This window comes from Artemia sp. Qi Xiang Cuo, chromosome 6, assembly GCF_049724085.1.
Source record: "Artemia sp. Qi Xiang Cuo chromosome 6, ASM4972408v1, whole genome shotgun sequence".
NCBI classification, from domain to species: Eukaryota; Metazoa; Arthropoda; class Branchiopoda; order Anostraca; family Artemiidae; genus Artemia; species Artemia sp. Qi Xiang Cuo.
The window spans coordinates 36,992,132-37,009,243 of record NC_142799.1 but is presented as its reverse complement, the minus strand read 5'-3'; the positions used below and the strand labels follow the sequence as shown (position 1 = coordinate 37,009,243).

General features: G+C 34.5%; 1 protein-coding gene across 1 annotated transcript in view; it reads right to left on the bottom strand.

The window, feature by feature from the left end:
* Positions 1-2,627: 2,627 nt before the first annotated feature.
* The window catches only part of LOC148951187 (epoxide hydrolase 4-like), a 33,135-nt gene continuing 18,650 nt past the window's right edge, over positions 2,628-17,112 (bottom strand). Inside the window, exons 4-6 of the mRNA XM_089090705.1 lie at positions 16,210-16,370; positions 10,815-11,078; positions 2,628-7,693 (exon numbers count right to left, since the gene is read on the bottom strand). Of these exons, the coding sequence (XP_088946831.1) occupies positions 7,482-7,693; positions 10,815-11,078; positions 16,210-16,370 (637 nt within the window). The 3' untranslated portion in view covers positions 2,628-7,481. The remainder of the gene's footprint in view (positions 7,694-10,814; positions 11,079-16,209; positions 16,371-17,112) is intronic.

Here is a 17,112-nt window from a genome sequence, read left to right as displayed (position 1 = left end):
AGCCATTTATATATAGGGTTGAAAGGGGAAAGACGAGGCGAACTGGCTCAGTGGCGGATCCAGAGGGGGGCGAGGGCCCCCCCCCCCCTAACGGAGTCTAAAGTAGTTTAGTTTACTTAAATAACGCAATTTTGCATTAATTAAAATTTGTCCTAAAGCAAGTTTATCAGATCAACCTATTTTGCGCCCCCCCCCCCCTTAAAAAATGCTGGATCCGCCGCTGAACTGGCTGGACGTAAATCACTTCCCTCTTTAAAAATGACAGTTTTCAAAAGCATTCTTGGCGCTTTTTAAATAGTTGGGGAGAATCACGTTTCCCGATCTTCCATAAATAGTTCTCACTAGCCTGGATGTTGCTCCTTGATAAGAGAATCAGTATAAAAAAAAAAAAAAAAAAAAAAAAAAAAAAAAAAAAAAAAAAGGTACTTATCAATTATATCGACTACTCTCAAGAAGTTTGATCTGTTTAAAAACGGTTTCTCTGTCTGCAGTCGGAGATAATTAGCTTAGTCTCAGTGAGATAAACTATTATATAGGTAGGCCTATACTTTAACTAAATATTTAATATATAGAGTTGGTAAGGTATTTAATATAATGCGTTCTGGGTGGCCTGCTTTCCATAATTCTCTGTTATAGTTTCCATAATCTCGTTACTAAAGTACTTCATTTTCATGCCATTTTGGCATATTTCAATATGATTAACCTAACTTCACTTCTTAAGTGTGGTCGATATAATTGACAAGTACCAAAAAATTCAATAGAAAAATAAAATAAAAGAAGAAGAACTATGGGTTTACAATCCTAAACTAGCAAGTAGAGCCTATGTGTATCCAGAACTAGACTGACTTATGTCACTATATACCATAACAATAGTTAATGAATGGACAGGTTGATTTACTTTGTATTTTTCCACTGTCGCCAATATATGTCTCCGTCTTTTTTTAAACTCATCTTTATTTATAAAGAAGCTGTGCAAAAAAATATAAGAAAATACAGTAAACTTAACATTCTCAAGATGTAGGGGCAGGGGGATTCGTAACTCAAAGCCACCACCTTGCGAACGCTTCTGCTGTTTCGTCTTAAAAAAAAATTTATATTTTCATTTGCATCGATCGCCAAAATCCTTATGTCAGGCAGGGCCGAATCCAGTCCTACAAAGGCCCTGCCCAATTACTCTACGACCGTGTTTCTTAATTGTATTGACTGGGAAATTAAAAACAAACCTTGCACGGGTTTAACGTGCTCAAAATCCCACCTCTCTCTGTTGTGCGCGTGCCTGAATAGAGTATGCGCAGGTTCACCAATCCTAAGTTTACTCTATAATTATGAAAACTCAACATAGTAATCCGACAAAATTAGGTCTTATTTGATTTTTCGGTACTTGTGTATTATATGGTACACACTCGAGAAGTGAAGTTAGGTTAATCTTAATGAAATTACAAAAATATGATGGAAATACAATACCTTAGCAACAAAACTATGAAAACTACAACAAAGAATTGTGGTGGGGGGGAGAGGCACACAGAACGCATAATATTAAATACCTAACCCAAACAAAATACCATCTAAATATATTAAATATTTGATAAAAAATATGCCTAGAGCGTAGATTTCAACTGAGTCTAATCTAATTTTCTTCAAATACTGACAGGCATAAACCGGTTATTGTTTGATCTGTAGGTCCAAATTCTCGAGTGTGTACCATATAATACAAAAGTACCGATTTTTCGGTACTTTTAAAGAAAAGGCATGATAGGGGAAGACAAATGTTGGTTACTAGTAAAGTAAGCAATTGCTGTTTTTCCGCACAACAACAATTTTAACTAGCCTAGGACAATGTAGACCTTAACGAAAACATAAGATTGCCATTTGTCACGAAATCCTGAAGGCCTAATAACGGGTAAATCCCCCATCGCTCTACATCAGCGGGCATATCTAGCTGACTGTAGACGCTCGAAAATGCATACCCATTATTTTTTTTTACTCTGCAAAAATTATAGTTTAACAATAAGGTAGAATATTTTGTCGAACAATTGATGTAAAAACTCTTTCTTTGCGGTTTTTCAACACATTATTTTCATAGCAAAGTTCTGGTACAAATTATATTATTACATCGCTTAGCCGCGTCAAAATCGTATCTCGTGGGCGCCTTTACAAGCAGTATATTTCATTGACTGTGTTTAAACTGTCTCGTATACAGACTATTAGTTACAACTCAGTGCGCTAAACACCGGTCACTTGATAACTGTTGTTTAGCGGTCGTCGGTCGGCTAAACTTTTACAAAAGCATCAAATAAAATATACACACCCTCCCATTCGCTAATAGGTAATGAGGTCTTTGTTACATGAGTAAACAGTATTGAAAGTGGGAGGAATTAAGGTACTGTTCTATTAACCGGACTCTTTTATATAGTGCTAGTTTGGTTAATGCTAATGAAATAAAAAAAGGATGACTATATAATAGTTTAGAAACAAATTTGGGTTATATATTTGCACATTGGGGGGGATGGGGGGGGGGCAAAGCATAGCATATATTAAATACTTAACCTAACCTAGGTACCTCTTCCCCCCCCCCCCACCCAAACCCCCAAAAACAACAATTTAAATACAGTTCTTGCCTTTGTTTATATCCTAGAAGGTATTGTAAACCTGTTCTTTTTTTTTTTTCACGCGTCTAGATCTATTTCGTGACTGGTATGCATTGCCGTATTCAAAAGAGTCCGGTTAATAGAACAGTACCAAAATTAATATAAATCGATTGGCGAAAGAAATTTACTAAAACAATTTTTTAGCAAGGGACAGTATTTAAGCCTAAATATAAAAGGTGAATCCCACAATTTTTTGAAAATATTTAGAGAAGGATAAAAAATAATATAGTAAATTTTTATCCACCAGAAAAATTTGCAGATTTGTATGTGCCTCACTGAAGCAGGGGAGATCACAATGATTAAAACAAAATGTTTCGATTCCTCTTACTGAAACACAACTTAACCTAACAATATTCAGCCACACATTGTATTCTTACATATTTTTATTATTCAAATACTCAGAGAAAAAGCACGTATTGCAAAAAGGTTAAAAATCTTATTTTCGCTCTCCAGAACAAAATATTGGAATTTGAGATATGTCTGTTCCTTTCGGACCGAGGATATTTGAGTAACACAAATTAACTGTGTAATATTGTTTACAGCAAACGCAGAGGCAAGGACGTGGGGTTGGACGGAGAGCTTCCAGTTTCCCCCGAGAATACGATTTCAGATACGCCAAGGCGTTCTCTGGCAAACAAAAACGGTCCCTAGGTCATACAAAAAAGAACTTAGACCCTATTTTATATATCGAGTTTAATTATCATTATTCCATTGTCTGAAGTTGTTTTTCAGGAGTTTGATGCATACTCTAAGATACGAAACATGAATTAGAAACAGAGATACAACCCAATATCACTGCGAATACGGGAAGAGGTGTGTGATGCAAAGACAATTCTAAATGTCTAAAATAACTTATTCTTAAGAAAAAGTGGTGCAAGTTTTGAAGTAGCAAGGTTGACAAGCAGCTGAGGTATTTGGGGTCGTTTGTCTGGGGTTTGATTCTTGCTCAAAAAATTGGCATTATGCCAAAACAAAGTCATTCGAACAAAAATTATGTCAATATTAGGCGAAATGAATCAGCAACGGAAATACGGAGCGGTGACACCAAGAATACGGGCGGGACACGGGGTTCAAATAAAAAATTTCTTAAAACAGACTTTTTCAAACTATATACGGAAACAGCAACAAAATGAATCTTAAACTAATTAGTTTGATTTTCGCACAATAACACTTTATCAATGTTTTTGTTTCATCGACATTCGTTCATCACTAACAGTGTCACTTGTTTTTTTTTTTTTTTCTGTTGTCAGACAAATTAGAATTTACTGAGAGGAATCTTCCGCATGGGGGGGGGGTCTAAACTGCAATTATCACGTAAAACTTTAAGCTTCAACAAGCAAACTCCTTTAAACCTAGATCATTCAAACTTCTTTTTTCTCAGACTAAAAAGAAAAGGACACTAGCCTAACTTTTCTAAAGAACCTTCTTTTTCTTGTTAGGCTCCTTTAGATGAAACTATGGCATACTGCTGTCAATCCATTTGAATAAACAAGAAAGAATCATGAAATAGTCGTTTTGGAAAGAATTTCTTCTACATTAAACCAATTTTTTCAAAGCATTGTCTTGATCGAAGAAAAAAAGCCCAAAACTAACACATACTCAAATCTGAATTATTTTAAGAGTCCAGGTGCTACTTAAATCAAAATACAGCAAGAAGGTTAAGCCTATTCAAAGGGAGCCTGAAATGAAATTGCCATCTGAAAACCCGACATCAAAGCCAAAGCAATCTCCAGAAGGTCATCGTATAACCTCTAAAAGCAGAGAAACGATGAGAGTTAAAAAAAAAAATTAAAAAAGAGATAATTACCAAGAATATGGATCCCAAAGTTTTCATATTTCGAGAGGGTTGAAACCCGACATTTGAATTTAGTTAGGTCTCAGTGTGCTAAAGTAGAACATTATTAGGCCTTGCAGTATCCTTTTAATCGTTGCTTTTTGGTGGGTCGGACCCCTACAAGCAGCATTAAGTTGGTGGCTTTGGCTTCTCATATCCTCCCAATCCCAAAGTTCACGCTTATGACTAAAACTATTGAGAATTTTTTTCAGAAACCCTTAACATTGGTATAAGAAATAAAGACAAGGGTTATTAACTAAAATTTTGAATGGCTTTCAAAGGCGTTCAAGGTTCCCCTTTTCTTCAAAAGGAAGATACAAATAAAATAAAAGGCTTAAACATGCTAGTAAAATAAATACAATTTTAGAAAGCAGATTGCCAAAGAATACGAAAAATAAATTTTTATAAGTAGTAAACTATACAACTAGTTCTTCGAACAGCCTACCACAATCTTCCTTCCTGTCACTTTTATGCCTAGTCTGTAATGTCTAGCCAGAGATCTATATCTAGAAATCTCCCATCTATACGTAGAAGCAGATGTTTGGCTGAAACTGAGAAGCCGTTTCATTTTGTAGCATAGCCTGAAACTCTCTGCCTAGGAATCAATTTCTGGCCAATCAGAAAATCCTTGCTCGTCACCAATTTTATCATTTGTATGACATAAAAAAGGGACGTTCACATGCATGTTTAGATAGATCTACACGTCTAGCAACGTCCTTGGTCAGTCATCCGTGTTTAGGCATAGAAATCTAGCTAAACATGCACGTCAACACAGCCTAAGGTGCTTTTTTAAAGATGCTTTCACTAATACATTAAACTAATGTTTAAGCTCTGGTTGGCAACCCGAACTAAGATAAAAGATACGCATTTTACGACTAAAAGAACATTAATCGAACAATAAATCCAGAATAAGTACGTGAGCTGTGTATGCAAGATAATGCGATGGGGGTACAGACTCGAAAGGCCGCTTAAGATGAGCTTTATATAAAAAATAGGCTATAGAAAGTTATAGAAAAACATTAAAATAATAAGGACTATTTGTATACTTTCTATAGTTATAGGAAACTTCACATAAAAGGGAAATACATGCCCAAAAACCCCACCCTCTTTGCGTGTCTGTCAGACATTTACGTGTTCAATGTGTGTTATGGAGGCCCAACTGCACAGCTATAGCTTCCATAATATTTAACAGATTCTAATACAATTTTTAGTAATTTTTGTATTCCTTCTTATTCAACATGATAGCTTTCTAGCTCGGCTGCCTTTACTGGATTTCTTAACCGATCCCTAAACTATCAATATTAATGTCGATAATGAACTACCGATGGTCTTGCCAATAATATAGCCGGTTGCTACCATCTTGTTTCCATTCCAAAATCTTCCTTTCTTCATTTGACACAAAAAAATAAAAATTATGCATCGAGTGATAACATTGCACAGAAGGCGACCTGACATTGCGGTACTTACATCCATCAGTTTGTTTTTAAAACTCGCTACTTTGTTACCTTCTACGACATAACAGCGCTTAGAAACAAAAATACTTGTTTTCGTTTGAAATCATTTTCTGTAGATAAGCGCTTAAATACACCACTCTACCACTTTTTTTTACATTGGCTACTTTCTGGCCATCTATGATGTAACATCGCTAAGAGACAACACTACTTCTTCCATTTTCACTGTGAACTCATTTTCCGTGGATAAATTATAAACACCAAACAACGCATAAAAAAACTTACAAAAAAAAAAAAAAAGTAGTCTACAGACTAAAAGGATATTCCTTCCTCCTGCATAATAACTGGCTATTATCATAATGGCAAAATAGTTGGCTTTTATAATAAACAAGGCCCTTTTTGGCTCGTAGCAACATAACACAGCACCAGTTGTTTCCCGCTTGAGACTAAAACAGCTTGTGGAGGGTGACAAATAAATGAATCCACCAATGCTTAAGTCGACCACACAATAACTAAACATGTTAAGTAGATTCTTCACAGATAAGATAAAAAAAATGTTAGCAAAAGAGTAAAAATTTTAACTTTGAGAATTTGATTGTTATTTTTTTACAACAGTAAAATTCTATATTAAGAAGTATTGATTGTTCTACATATACTTCTTTATGTATACATAAATCCGAACAATTATGTTTTAAAGGGGTGACTCTTGGAGTGAATCAATGACACAACTTAATGCTAAGAGCCGCCTTTGGCGTCAGGTGGCCTTGCAGTTTTAATCACTTGTTTGGACTTCAATTAGGAATATTTAATCAATTTGACTTTTTGAAAAGCCGGCAAAAAATAAATGGGACTTATTTTTCTTATTAGTGGAAACATACATATTTTAATTCTAAATACCATTAAAATTAGCCATCATCTTGACATGGAACGCACACCAGATGATGTAAACCTATTTGAATAAAAAAAAACAATTTCAGTAATTCCATGTTTTAGTAATTTAATTGTCCAATTCCCATTTAATTTTTATTCCTATTTTAGTAATATAATTTTAAATTAATTCCCATTCCCAGCTCATTGGTCAATTATCTGCATATCCTCATTTGATTTATGATTTCCTTATTTTATTATCAGTACTTCTAATGAATCAAAATAGTCAGTCTTTACCTGGTAAAAAAAAGACAGTCTAAAATATTCAATAAAAAGATGCATCGGTAAAATTTCGTTTGTGTTTTTTCGAACAACACATAATAACAGTCTAAGATCCTTTTTCCACAATTATATCAACTACCAACAAGGCCGTATCCAGGGGGGGTTGACCCCCCCCAAAATATTTGTCTGACTCGTAAAAATGTAACAAAAATGGACATAAACAATTTTTGTATGCGTTTTTGAGGGTTTTTTTGTGACCCCTCCCCCCAAAAAATTTTTTTTTTTAGTAAAACCCCCTCCAAAAAAAAATCCTGGGTACGGCCTTGATTACGAAGAACCCTAAACAATTTTTGATTTTCTGCAAAAAATGAAACCCAAATCCAGAATTCCTATTCCATTTCAAAACAGACCTCTCTTAACAAGATTAGACGGTGACTCGACAGGCACTTTTGACAGCACAGTGGATATTGTACCATTAGCAATATTTTTTGCACAGCTATACATGGTAGACGAGACAGCCGAGGCGCCGCCTTTTAATGCTCTTGAAACTAGGTCTTTGACGGGAGTAGTGGTAGAAGCTCGCTTTCTAGGTGCTGGAAGTGTGGGAGTACCTGAAAAAGATTGCACCATAGACCAATTATTGAAGAAGGGAAACTCGAACAATTATTATTGCAAATAATACAACGGTATCTTTTTCATGATTGAAACTTACATCTTTAGTCGAATTTGAAAATGAATGAATTAGCTTGCCATTAGTATGGCAAGCTAAAGTCAAAACAAAATTATGGAATTTCAGAAAATATCGTGCATTCAATAATAGAAAAGATTCTTACTCTATTTCAAAAACTAACCAATACCAGCATAAAGTGTGGGATATGAAAAATATTAGTTTCCCCAAAAAAGAAAATAATAAATATCAAAATGCTTGGAATTAAAGCACCATCAAGGAAACTTAATATGTAAAATCAATAAGAGTTGAATAAATTCTTGCAAAATTAGCTACACACTAAATTGTCTTGCTAGAAAACCACAATCTTGTAATACAAGGGATGGGTATACACGTGAATGACAAGGGATAGGCCTCATGTGGAAAATCATAGATAACACTTTTCGTATTATTATTACTGGTTAGTAACGTAAAGGATATCTGATATAAGCTGTGATAAGTCAGTATCTACAACATTATACATAGGAACATAAGAAATAAAAAGTATTTTAGTTTCATACAGTCTTGGGGAAGATAGTCAAAAAGCTTTACAAGGTAACCCCCTCCTTAAGATCACTGAGAGGCAACTTCGAAATTTAAAATAATACCACCAACAAAATGCAATATCATTTAGAATCTACGTAGAATATTAGGTTCTTTTCTGAAACTCTTTTGGAAAAAAAAACTCCGAATGAATTTTATAAGTATTCCAGAATGAAGCAATTTTACAATTGGGAGATAGCTCGAGTAGCTTCCGATGAATTTTTCAACCAGAACCTATTTACTATTTATTTATTATAAAACCCGTCTACAGCAACTGGCGGATCCAGGGGCACCTGGGGGAGCCCCCCCCCCCTCCCCCAAGATTTTTCTGGAGCCCTCATTCCGTGTTTTTTTCTATTTTTCGGTCTTTTTAAAATAAATTTGTCAATTTTATCAATTATTGGTGCCCTTGTCAAAATGCCCCCCCCCTCCCCCAATATTCTGTTCTAGATCCACCTTTGAAGGGTGAAGCGTTAAAGGAAAAAAATACACCCGCAAAAAAAAAACCTTAACACGAAACAACAACAGACACGACACAACAAGACAAGAGTATAATGAAAGCAAAATAGACAAAAAAGATGTTAAGCTCATTATGGAGTGTCTTTTTAGCTTGTAAAACTGTATCGAGATGGAAATAGAACACAAAAGTTTCCATGACTGGGTGGAATCCCATTTATCAACACTTTTGAACTGAAAAAGTACAAAACTTGGCAAATTATTAAATTTTTCAGCCGTACCTTTTGTTCAAGCAGTCAAAATGTAACTTTTTACCCATAAACCGATGTCCATGAGTAGTCAATCAACGTGGGAAAATAAATCTAGGTCATTGAATACCGAATTAGGTCTATAGCCAAATATTGGAACAACAGATATGACACAATAATACAAAGGATAATAAAATTAGGAAGAGACAAAAGAAAAGCAAAACAAAACAACATAAACGACAAACAACAAAGAAACAAAAATCAAGGAGATGAATGGGACAAAATTACTGCTTTAATACTCGCATTGATTCAATTTGGCCAAACCCAATTTTGCGATTATGTTTATTGCAATTTGTCTAGGGACTGAGACTCCGGAGGCCACTATTTTGAATTTACTAACAATTTTTGATTTCTTATATCACGGGGGCAGGCAAAGCAGATACTTAGCAAATCGGAAAACAATTATTTTATTTTGAGCTGATTTGTTCGTTTTTTAACCAATTCCAAAGGGAGTGGCATGTGAGGCAATGCAATAGCATCACAAGGGCTAGCAAGAAGCTATTCCCGTCTATGTTGCAGTGCAAGGGAGTATTCACCTCCTGTTCATTGAAGAGTTTTTTAAAGTGTCCATATTCTATGGTGAGCAAATTTTTTAATTTAATAAGTACTTAGCCAATTTCTTGCCCTGCTCATTGAATTGACATGATAATTTACTCGTAAATTCGAATTATTCTACCTTCCAATATAGTTTATTCCGTTATTCAGCAATTCCTTTTCACACAAAATCTACTCTTATTTCCCTGTATATTCCGAATGAATAACCTTTTATCGCGATTCTCATTTGAAATTTGAAGCTACCCCCAGCAGTCTTTAAGGGAGCACTTTTAAGGGGGCACTTTTAACAAATCGTATTATTACCCTTCCTCCTCAGACTAATCAGTTATGGGAGGACTTTTTTTTATCCAATACATGGTTTCTGACGATTGACTTGTTACTCTTTATATGAGTCACACTGAATCAAGATAGTGGATAGCGAGAATGGAGTTGGAACACCAGAGATACACATACATCTTTTACACGAAGCACGGCAAAATAAAATTATAAACTTGCAGGTGACCTTCAGCCGATTTTCAAAATTAGCACAAACCATTTAAAGCCGAAGACACAGGACTTATTTGAGGTTCTAAAACATTCTAAGCATCTCCATCTTGAAAATTATATACTTTTTATCCTTTAAACTCAGAATTTTCAACTTAATTACAAATTGTACGCATAAAACCAGCCTTTAGTCACATTGACCTGCTAATATATGTCTAAGGGGTAAAATTACAACTCAACACTGACGTTGAATTACAAATTGTGCGTGTAAAATTAGCTTCAGTTCAAATTCTGGCCAGTTGGAAGTTTTTTTTTCTAACAAAAAACTGGCATTAGGAAAAGTTAAGTTCTACACCCTTTGTTTAGGCAATAAATAAGATTAAAAAATTGCTGTACTCTAAAATAAAAAAAAGGGACATAAAAAATTTCTGCTGGATAAAAAAAATAATAAAGATTAAAAAGTACTACTGTTTTGCTAATATGACGTAAGCATCTATTTATTATAGTAATTATAAATCTTGTTATTAATAAATTGGAACAATAATAATTATTATTATCAGCCATTACAGCGATACAAAATTTATATCATGAAAGAAAAACTAAAAACAGAAATATAAAACGGAGAACGCATTATTAAAAAAAAAAAAAAAAAACAAGCATAAAATCTGTATAAGACCTTACCAGACAAAAAACTTGAAATCGCTAAGCCAACCTGCTCGGCGTACTGCCAATGAGGAAACCCTTTACAATTTTCTATGATGTTACAGTGGAACTTTTTAACGAACTGTCCAGAGTAGCAGACGTCTTCGAAACTAACGGTACCTTCACTGTCCCCAATTATGAATAGTACTGGGCATGATATTCTTCCAAAATCCAATCTGCTCTGTAGCTGCCTCAGCGGATTAGATATGTTTCGGAGGTAATTTATAGTTGAATGATAATAGGCTAGAAAATTAATTACCGTAGATAATAGTATAAGAAAATACAACTAAGCACTAACTTATACAAAAAAATTACAAAGATCTTGTCGAAATATTAACTGTGTTTCATATTTGCAAAATCGCAGTAGACAAGATTTCTCGCTAAAGATTTTTCTCAAATATAACTGTTTTATCCGTTTGGAACCATGAGCACTTCTTTGAATGAATTTTGGGCGCATTTGAATGCTTCGATAAACATTTAAAATTTACTTTGGAGATGGAAGAATCTTCTTTCTCTCCTGAATGTCCCCATTTTAAAAAGTGTTCCAGGCTTGAACTTAAAACCTACAGAAAACCAACATACAATCAGCGCTATCTATACTTTTCTTAAAACAGCACTCCTACTGTAATAAGAAGAGCTGTTATTTTAGTTGACTGAGTTTTAAGAATGTGGTAAGAAAATCATCAAGTCACTGAACTGAATTTCATAAAAATATCTCATTTGGTAAGGGCTATCCCAATCGGTAATGACATGAAAGGGATAATAAAAAAAATATCCAAACAGCAAAAAAAAGAGAGGAAAATGAACTCATCTCCCTTTTCCGATTAATACTATTACTAGTACTCATATCTAACCATAACAACACACCAACCTAGGTCATCACAGCTGCACTTGGAGGAAAGAGAATTTAAATCTATTTCGTATATTCTGACGCTTGGTTATAAACTTCAAATATTTCTGGAACCACAATTTTCCCGTGTCTCTCAGAAACGAGAATAAAGTTCAATTTTGTTTTCTAATTCAGGTAAGAACAGAATATTTTCTATTCTTGGTAGTGGTGTATATCGGATCACGAGTTCATGTGGTACATAATGCAAGGAAGAGCCATCTACTTTTAGGTGAAAGGCTACACGAACACAACGTATCAACAGATAAATCTCTTAAATTACACAGTGAAAATTAGTTTTGATTCTACAATGGTCCTCTGTGCTTTTAATAACCCAAGTCAGTTTTTCCTTTGTGATGCAAATTTTTCCTACATAGGAAATAGCTCACCACAATCTTTTGGGAAAGATTATGAGGTTAAACAAAAATGTATATTTAAAAGTTGAGCTTTAAAAAGAACGCAAAAAAAAATTTATCCCCCCCCCCCCCTCTGTTTTTGATTGAATTCTTTATTTATTTACTTCTTTTGGAATGTTAGTCGCTTATCATTATTTATCAATGAAGAACATTTAGTAGTATATATTTAGTACTTGGTGGACCCCTTGCCAAAATATCCACTTTTCTTTCATCATGTCATTTCGTTGACTGAAATTTTCACTCAAACTCGTATGAATTATTTATTTTGTTGTTGAATGCAAGAGTTCAAACTCGTTTTAAGATATTTAACCATATATGAATAAAGTCTTTAACTTTAAAAACTTTAACTTCTGTTTGCCCAGTTCCATTTTAAAGGGGTTGACCTTTTAGTTCGGCATTCCACTATTGCCGAGAAACGCTCCAGATTACGTTTGAGAGATTCAGTTTGAGGGATTCAGTGGTTTCATTGCATCAGCGATGACCGATTGGTAGCTCTCCATTCTCATTTGCATGTCCAACTGTTCAGCGTACTCTCCGATGGATTGGTGACCTCTTATATTTGCTGCCGATTACTCCTCCAACAATTCTTTACGATTTTGATCTTTTGTCCAACTGGTAGAAGTGACAAAAGTTTCGTCTGGTTAACAGTCTGAATCAGTTCCTCGACCGGGCTGGAAACTCACTGAAAGATGCAAATTTCATGACTGCAGGTCAACTTTCCTGAAACTTACACTTAAAAAAACTTTTCCGTATGCTGACCAAAGGTCTGCGTTGCGCAGGTACCGATCTCCTGATTCAATGCCTTCGGCCGGGAGTGCAAAGCGTGGTTGGAGGCAAATCATTCGACACTTTCCGTGTTTCCCCCCAGATTTCTCCAGGTACCCATTTAGAGCTGGGTCGACTCTGGCTGAGCTTAGGGCCACACCATTGACCCTGGTTCCAATCCAAATAACCAGCGACACAAGGACTCGAACCCCTGACCTTAGAATTTCGAGTCCAGAGCACTAACCACTCGGCTAGGACGCAAACTTTCCTGGAGGATGCTGTAAAATTTCCACGACATCGAGCTTGCACGAAAATTGTATTCCGTAAATTATCCCATACTAATTCGTTTATCCGAAACTGGTTTGAGAGATGCCTTCTGTGAGCACCAACCGACTCGAACACTTCTTGTAGCTAATGAAATTAATAAATATAGGAAAACAAAAGCTGTCAGTCGTGTTCTGGAAATCAGTATGTGTTGAAGATATTTACTGTTGTGCATCGACTTATGATTTTAAACTCTACTGCGGCCAGAATAATGCCATTGCAAAAAAATACCACCTTGCTTTCTCGCGATATACTAGATGACAGTGGAGTTTCTTGAAAAGGAATTCACTCAAGTTCTGTGTATTGTTATTAGTCTGCGAAAGAATGCTTTTCAGGCTTATCATCTTACATTTTTGTAAGTTTGACAAATTTGTGAAGTTCTCTTGCTCTCCCAATAACGAATTTAGAAATTATTAAGTGTATAACATAACCAGGCTGCATTTTGATAAATAACACAAATTTAGAAACCACCCAAAATAGTTACAACTCGGAAGAGGAAGGAGAAACAAACATAAAAATTGACTAGTATGGAGGACACAAGAAATCGCCACATGATTTCACTACAGCGGCGTATTTATTATTGTGTTTTTTTGGAGTAACAAAAGCAAATTTTCGGAAGTCGAATTTTAGCCTTGAAAACTTCCGGTTTCTAAGCCGGAGAATTTTAAATGGCTCAACGTTTGTGGACAATAAAACTCAATAGCAGTTTTGTTTGGGTGGAAATAATATAATTTTAAGTAACATCGAATTTGTATGTTTGCTGCTTACATAGTATGTCCTCCACAGTCAAGCCTTTTTCAGGAGAAGATTGACAAATTTCCACATATTTTGGCAAAACATTTCAGTCCCATGTATACGAGTTTGGAAGATATTGGGCACTCTAGATGCCAATGCATCAGAATAAGTCCGGCCTGGACAACGTACTTTATATTTCAATACATCAGATGAGTCAGGCCTGTAGAATATACAGACCCTGAGCAAAACCACGGCTCACAAAACCTTTTTCAAGAGGCAAATACAGGAATAAATCTAAAAATAAATTCTTTTCTTTTTAGAGATAACGCTTTACGAATAGGATAGGATATAAAAGAATCAAGCATAAACATTTTTCAGGTTATCCTGACAGACATTGAAGTAATTCTGTATTTATGTGATAGATCAGACAAACATGCTTTCTTCTTTTGCATATTTGTCTACTTGCGAAAAGGCTAAGCCAGGAAAAAGGCCTTAATGTTGTACACTCCAAGAGTTTTATACATTTAAAACGGCCAGGGCCTTCATGTCTCTGTCATTCCCTGATAAATCCTGTGCCGTACCATGAGCCTCATAAAATATACACATGAAGAAAAAAGTTTTGGATTTATGATACACAGATCCGAGATACCATACACTATTTTGCTCCTCATCACACCTCATTTTTTTTAATATACGTCTTAATAATCAAACAAATTTTAGGGTAGCAAATTCTTCACAAGTTTGTCCCAAGAAAAATTAAAGAAAATCATTATTATATTTTTAATCTGTGCTTCTAGTACCTTAATTTTCAAAGACAAATTCGTCCCTGTAATTTTTTGCTTGTTTGTTTTTAGTCACTTTCAGGAAATCTTTTTTTTTTCCTATTATCTACCTCGAATACATGAATTTCCAAGAATTCAGTTTTCTATCCTTATCACTTACTGTCTATATTCATTCAGAAAGCCTCTGGCCGACTGAGTCATTTAAAGTGGCGCAGAAGATACACGGTATGACATATATGGGGCAAATAGGGATCACTTTTTCAGTGCCTTGCAGAACCATTCGATTTAAAAATTCATTCGTGCCATTGCTTACCAGTGCTTATAACAAAATGCCTTAGGACTAGTTTTGTAAATGACAGCCATATTTAGTTTGTGATTTTTATCTATGACTCTAAAAGCTGTCGTTAAATAAATTATTTCTGATTTCTGTTATCTTTAATTTTCGAAGGATTAACTTCTAAAAATTATCAGTTTTACTTTCTTTGACGTCAAATAAAGACATATTTAAAGGAGATATGTCCTAACGTTAAAAACAATGTTAAACATCAAGCGTCTAGTATTTTCTTTTAATTTTACCGATCGCAGTTTTAACACGAGGAAAATATTTCATATGTTTTCAGTTCATCTTCTGAAAGATGAACTTCTGTTAACTGTTTCAGGTAACTTCTGTTAACTGAAACTGTTAACAGAAGTTTCAGTTCAACTCAGCTGCTCCTTAAAATTTTGTAAATTCTTCAAACCGGGTAGGTCTACACTTTATCGACTTCCAAGCATGTTACTATTCTCGTGCCACTTGATTTATATTATTCAGGCGAATTCTATTTTAGTAAATTTTTGCTATGAAGTAAATTCAATATGATTGAATACAGCTCTAACGTGACGGTTTTTTGCTTGCAAGTCCAATTCGTTTGAAAGCAGGGATGCTTTTTAAAACAGAATCTTTATGATAAAAGAGGTTTTTATAAAAAAAAGAACATTTATAAATGTCACGAATCTACCTAAAAATTTATTTTAGTTTTTATATACTAATATTGAGTCCCATTATTTTAGCTCCGTCTCAAATTTCATTGATTACAGTCAAAACTTTGTGGTTAATTGTAAAATGAAAAATACATACATGGGTCACTCATTTAGTCCACAACAAAATGATATCCAAGAATAGTACACACGAATTGGTAAATTACGAACAATATGGATATTGTACAGGCCTTCAACAACCTGGGTTCCGCTAAAATCCTTAAAGAATTCCACAAACACAGTTGGACAACTTATTTGCTAAAATATTTTCGACGCGACAATTTAGGGGCATTAATGGTAATTATACACAATGCTACATCAAACAGTTATCTGAACATATAAAGTCGCTAGATAGTAATATAGGCTGGTCCAATTCAACAATTCTAAGGAGTGCAGTTCAACAAATTAAAGATTAATTATAAAAATAATGCTGAAACAGCGAACAGTACCTTTAGAGCCTAGTTGATTTTTCACTTCGACTAGTTGTTCTTCGTCCAGAGAATAATTGGAAATAGTGAGATCACGAAAATATTTCAGGTCCTCAGCCGATAAAAAAGGGAAAATGAACTCTGACAAATAAGGCAGATAATTCAAACATCGATAACGTTGACTTAAATGAAAAGAGAAAATAGGTTGCATCAAAATCAATAAGATAATCCCTATCTCTAAAACACTAATCTTAGCACTCAAAGAGAAAATTTTATTGAAGCTCTTAATGCTGAAACAAAATCAAAATACCGACAGAAAAATACTATTCGCAACAAGCTTCTTTATCGCCAAATGTTATATGCGACAAATCCAACTTTCTTTTCCTTGAGCTAAGGCTTCAGAATAACGATTGGTTGGAGCTGTGTTAAAATCATTTAAAAAACAAAGGTTCTAACCGATCTAGACGAGCAATCTTGCCTTTCTGTATGGATTCTCTTTTCAGGGATATAACCTATTTTTATTTAGCCAAGACTATTCATAACAGGAAGATTATAGATCTATCTGTCACAAGTTCGATTTTTGTGTGTTTCTTAATGTCTTCTAAATTTATCAGTTTCGAGTCATAACTTAATGATGCAGTTTTATCTGCTTTATAGTCGAGACTAGCAAAGCACTACTGACCCAAGATAATGATAATTGTCCAGTGATAATAATTATGTTTCTATTCCATAAGTTTAATACTAAAGGCAATTGCAAAAAAATAAATGACCATCATTACTCAAAACAGCATAAAAAAAGGCTATTCAGACGCTTTACTTAACTTAATTATAGTATCAAGAAATGTGACTATTGTGAAATAGTTTTTTTTTTGCTGTCACGAGAAGACAAGAGGAAAAACGAATACATATCACTTTTCAAATACA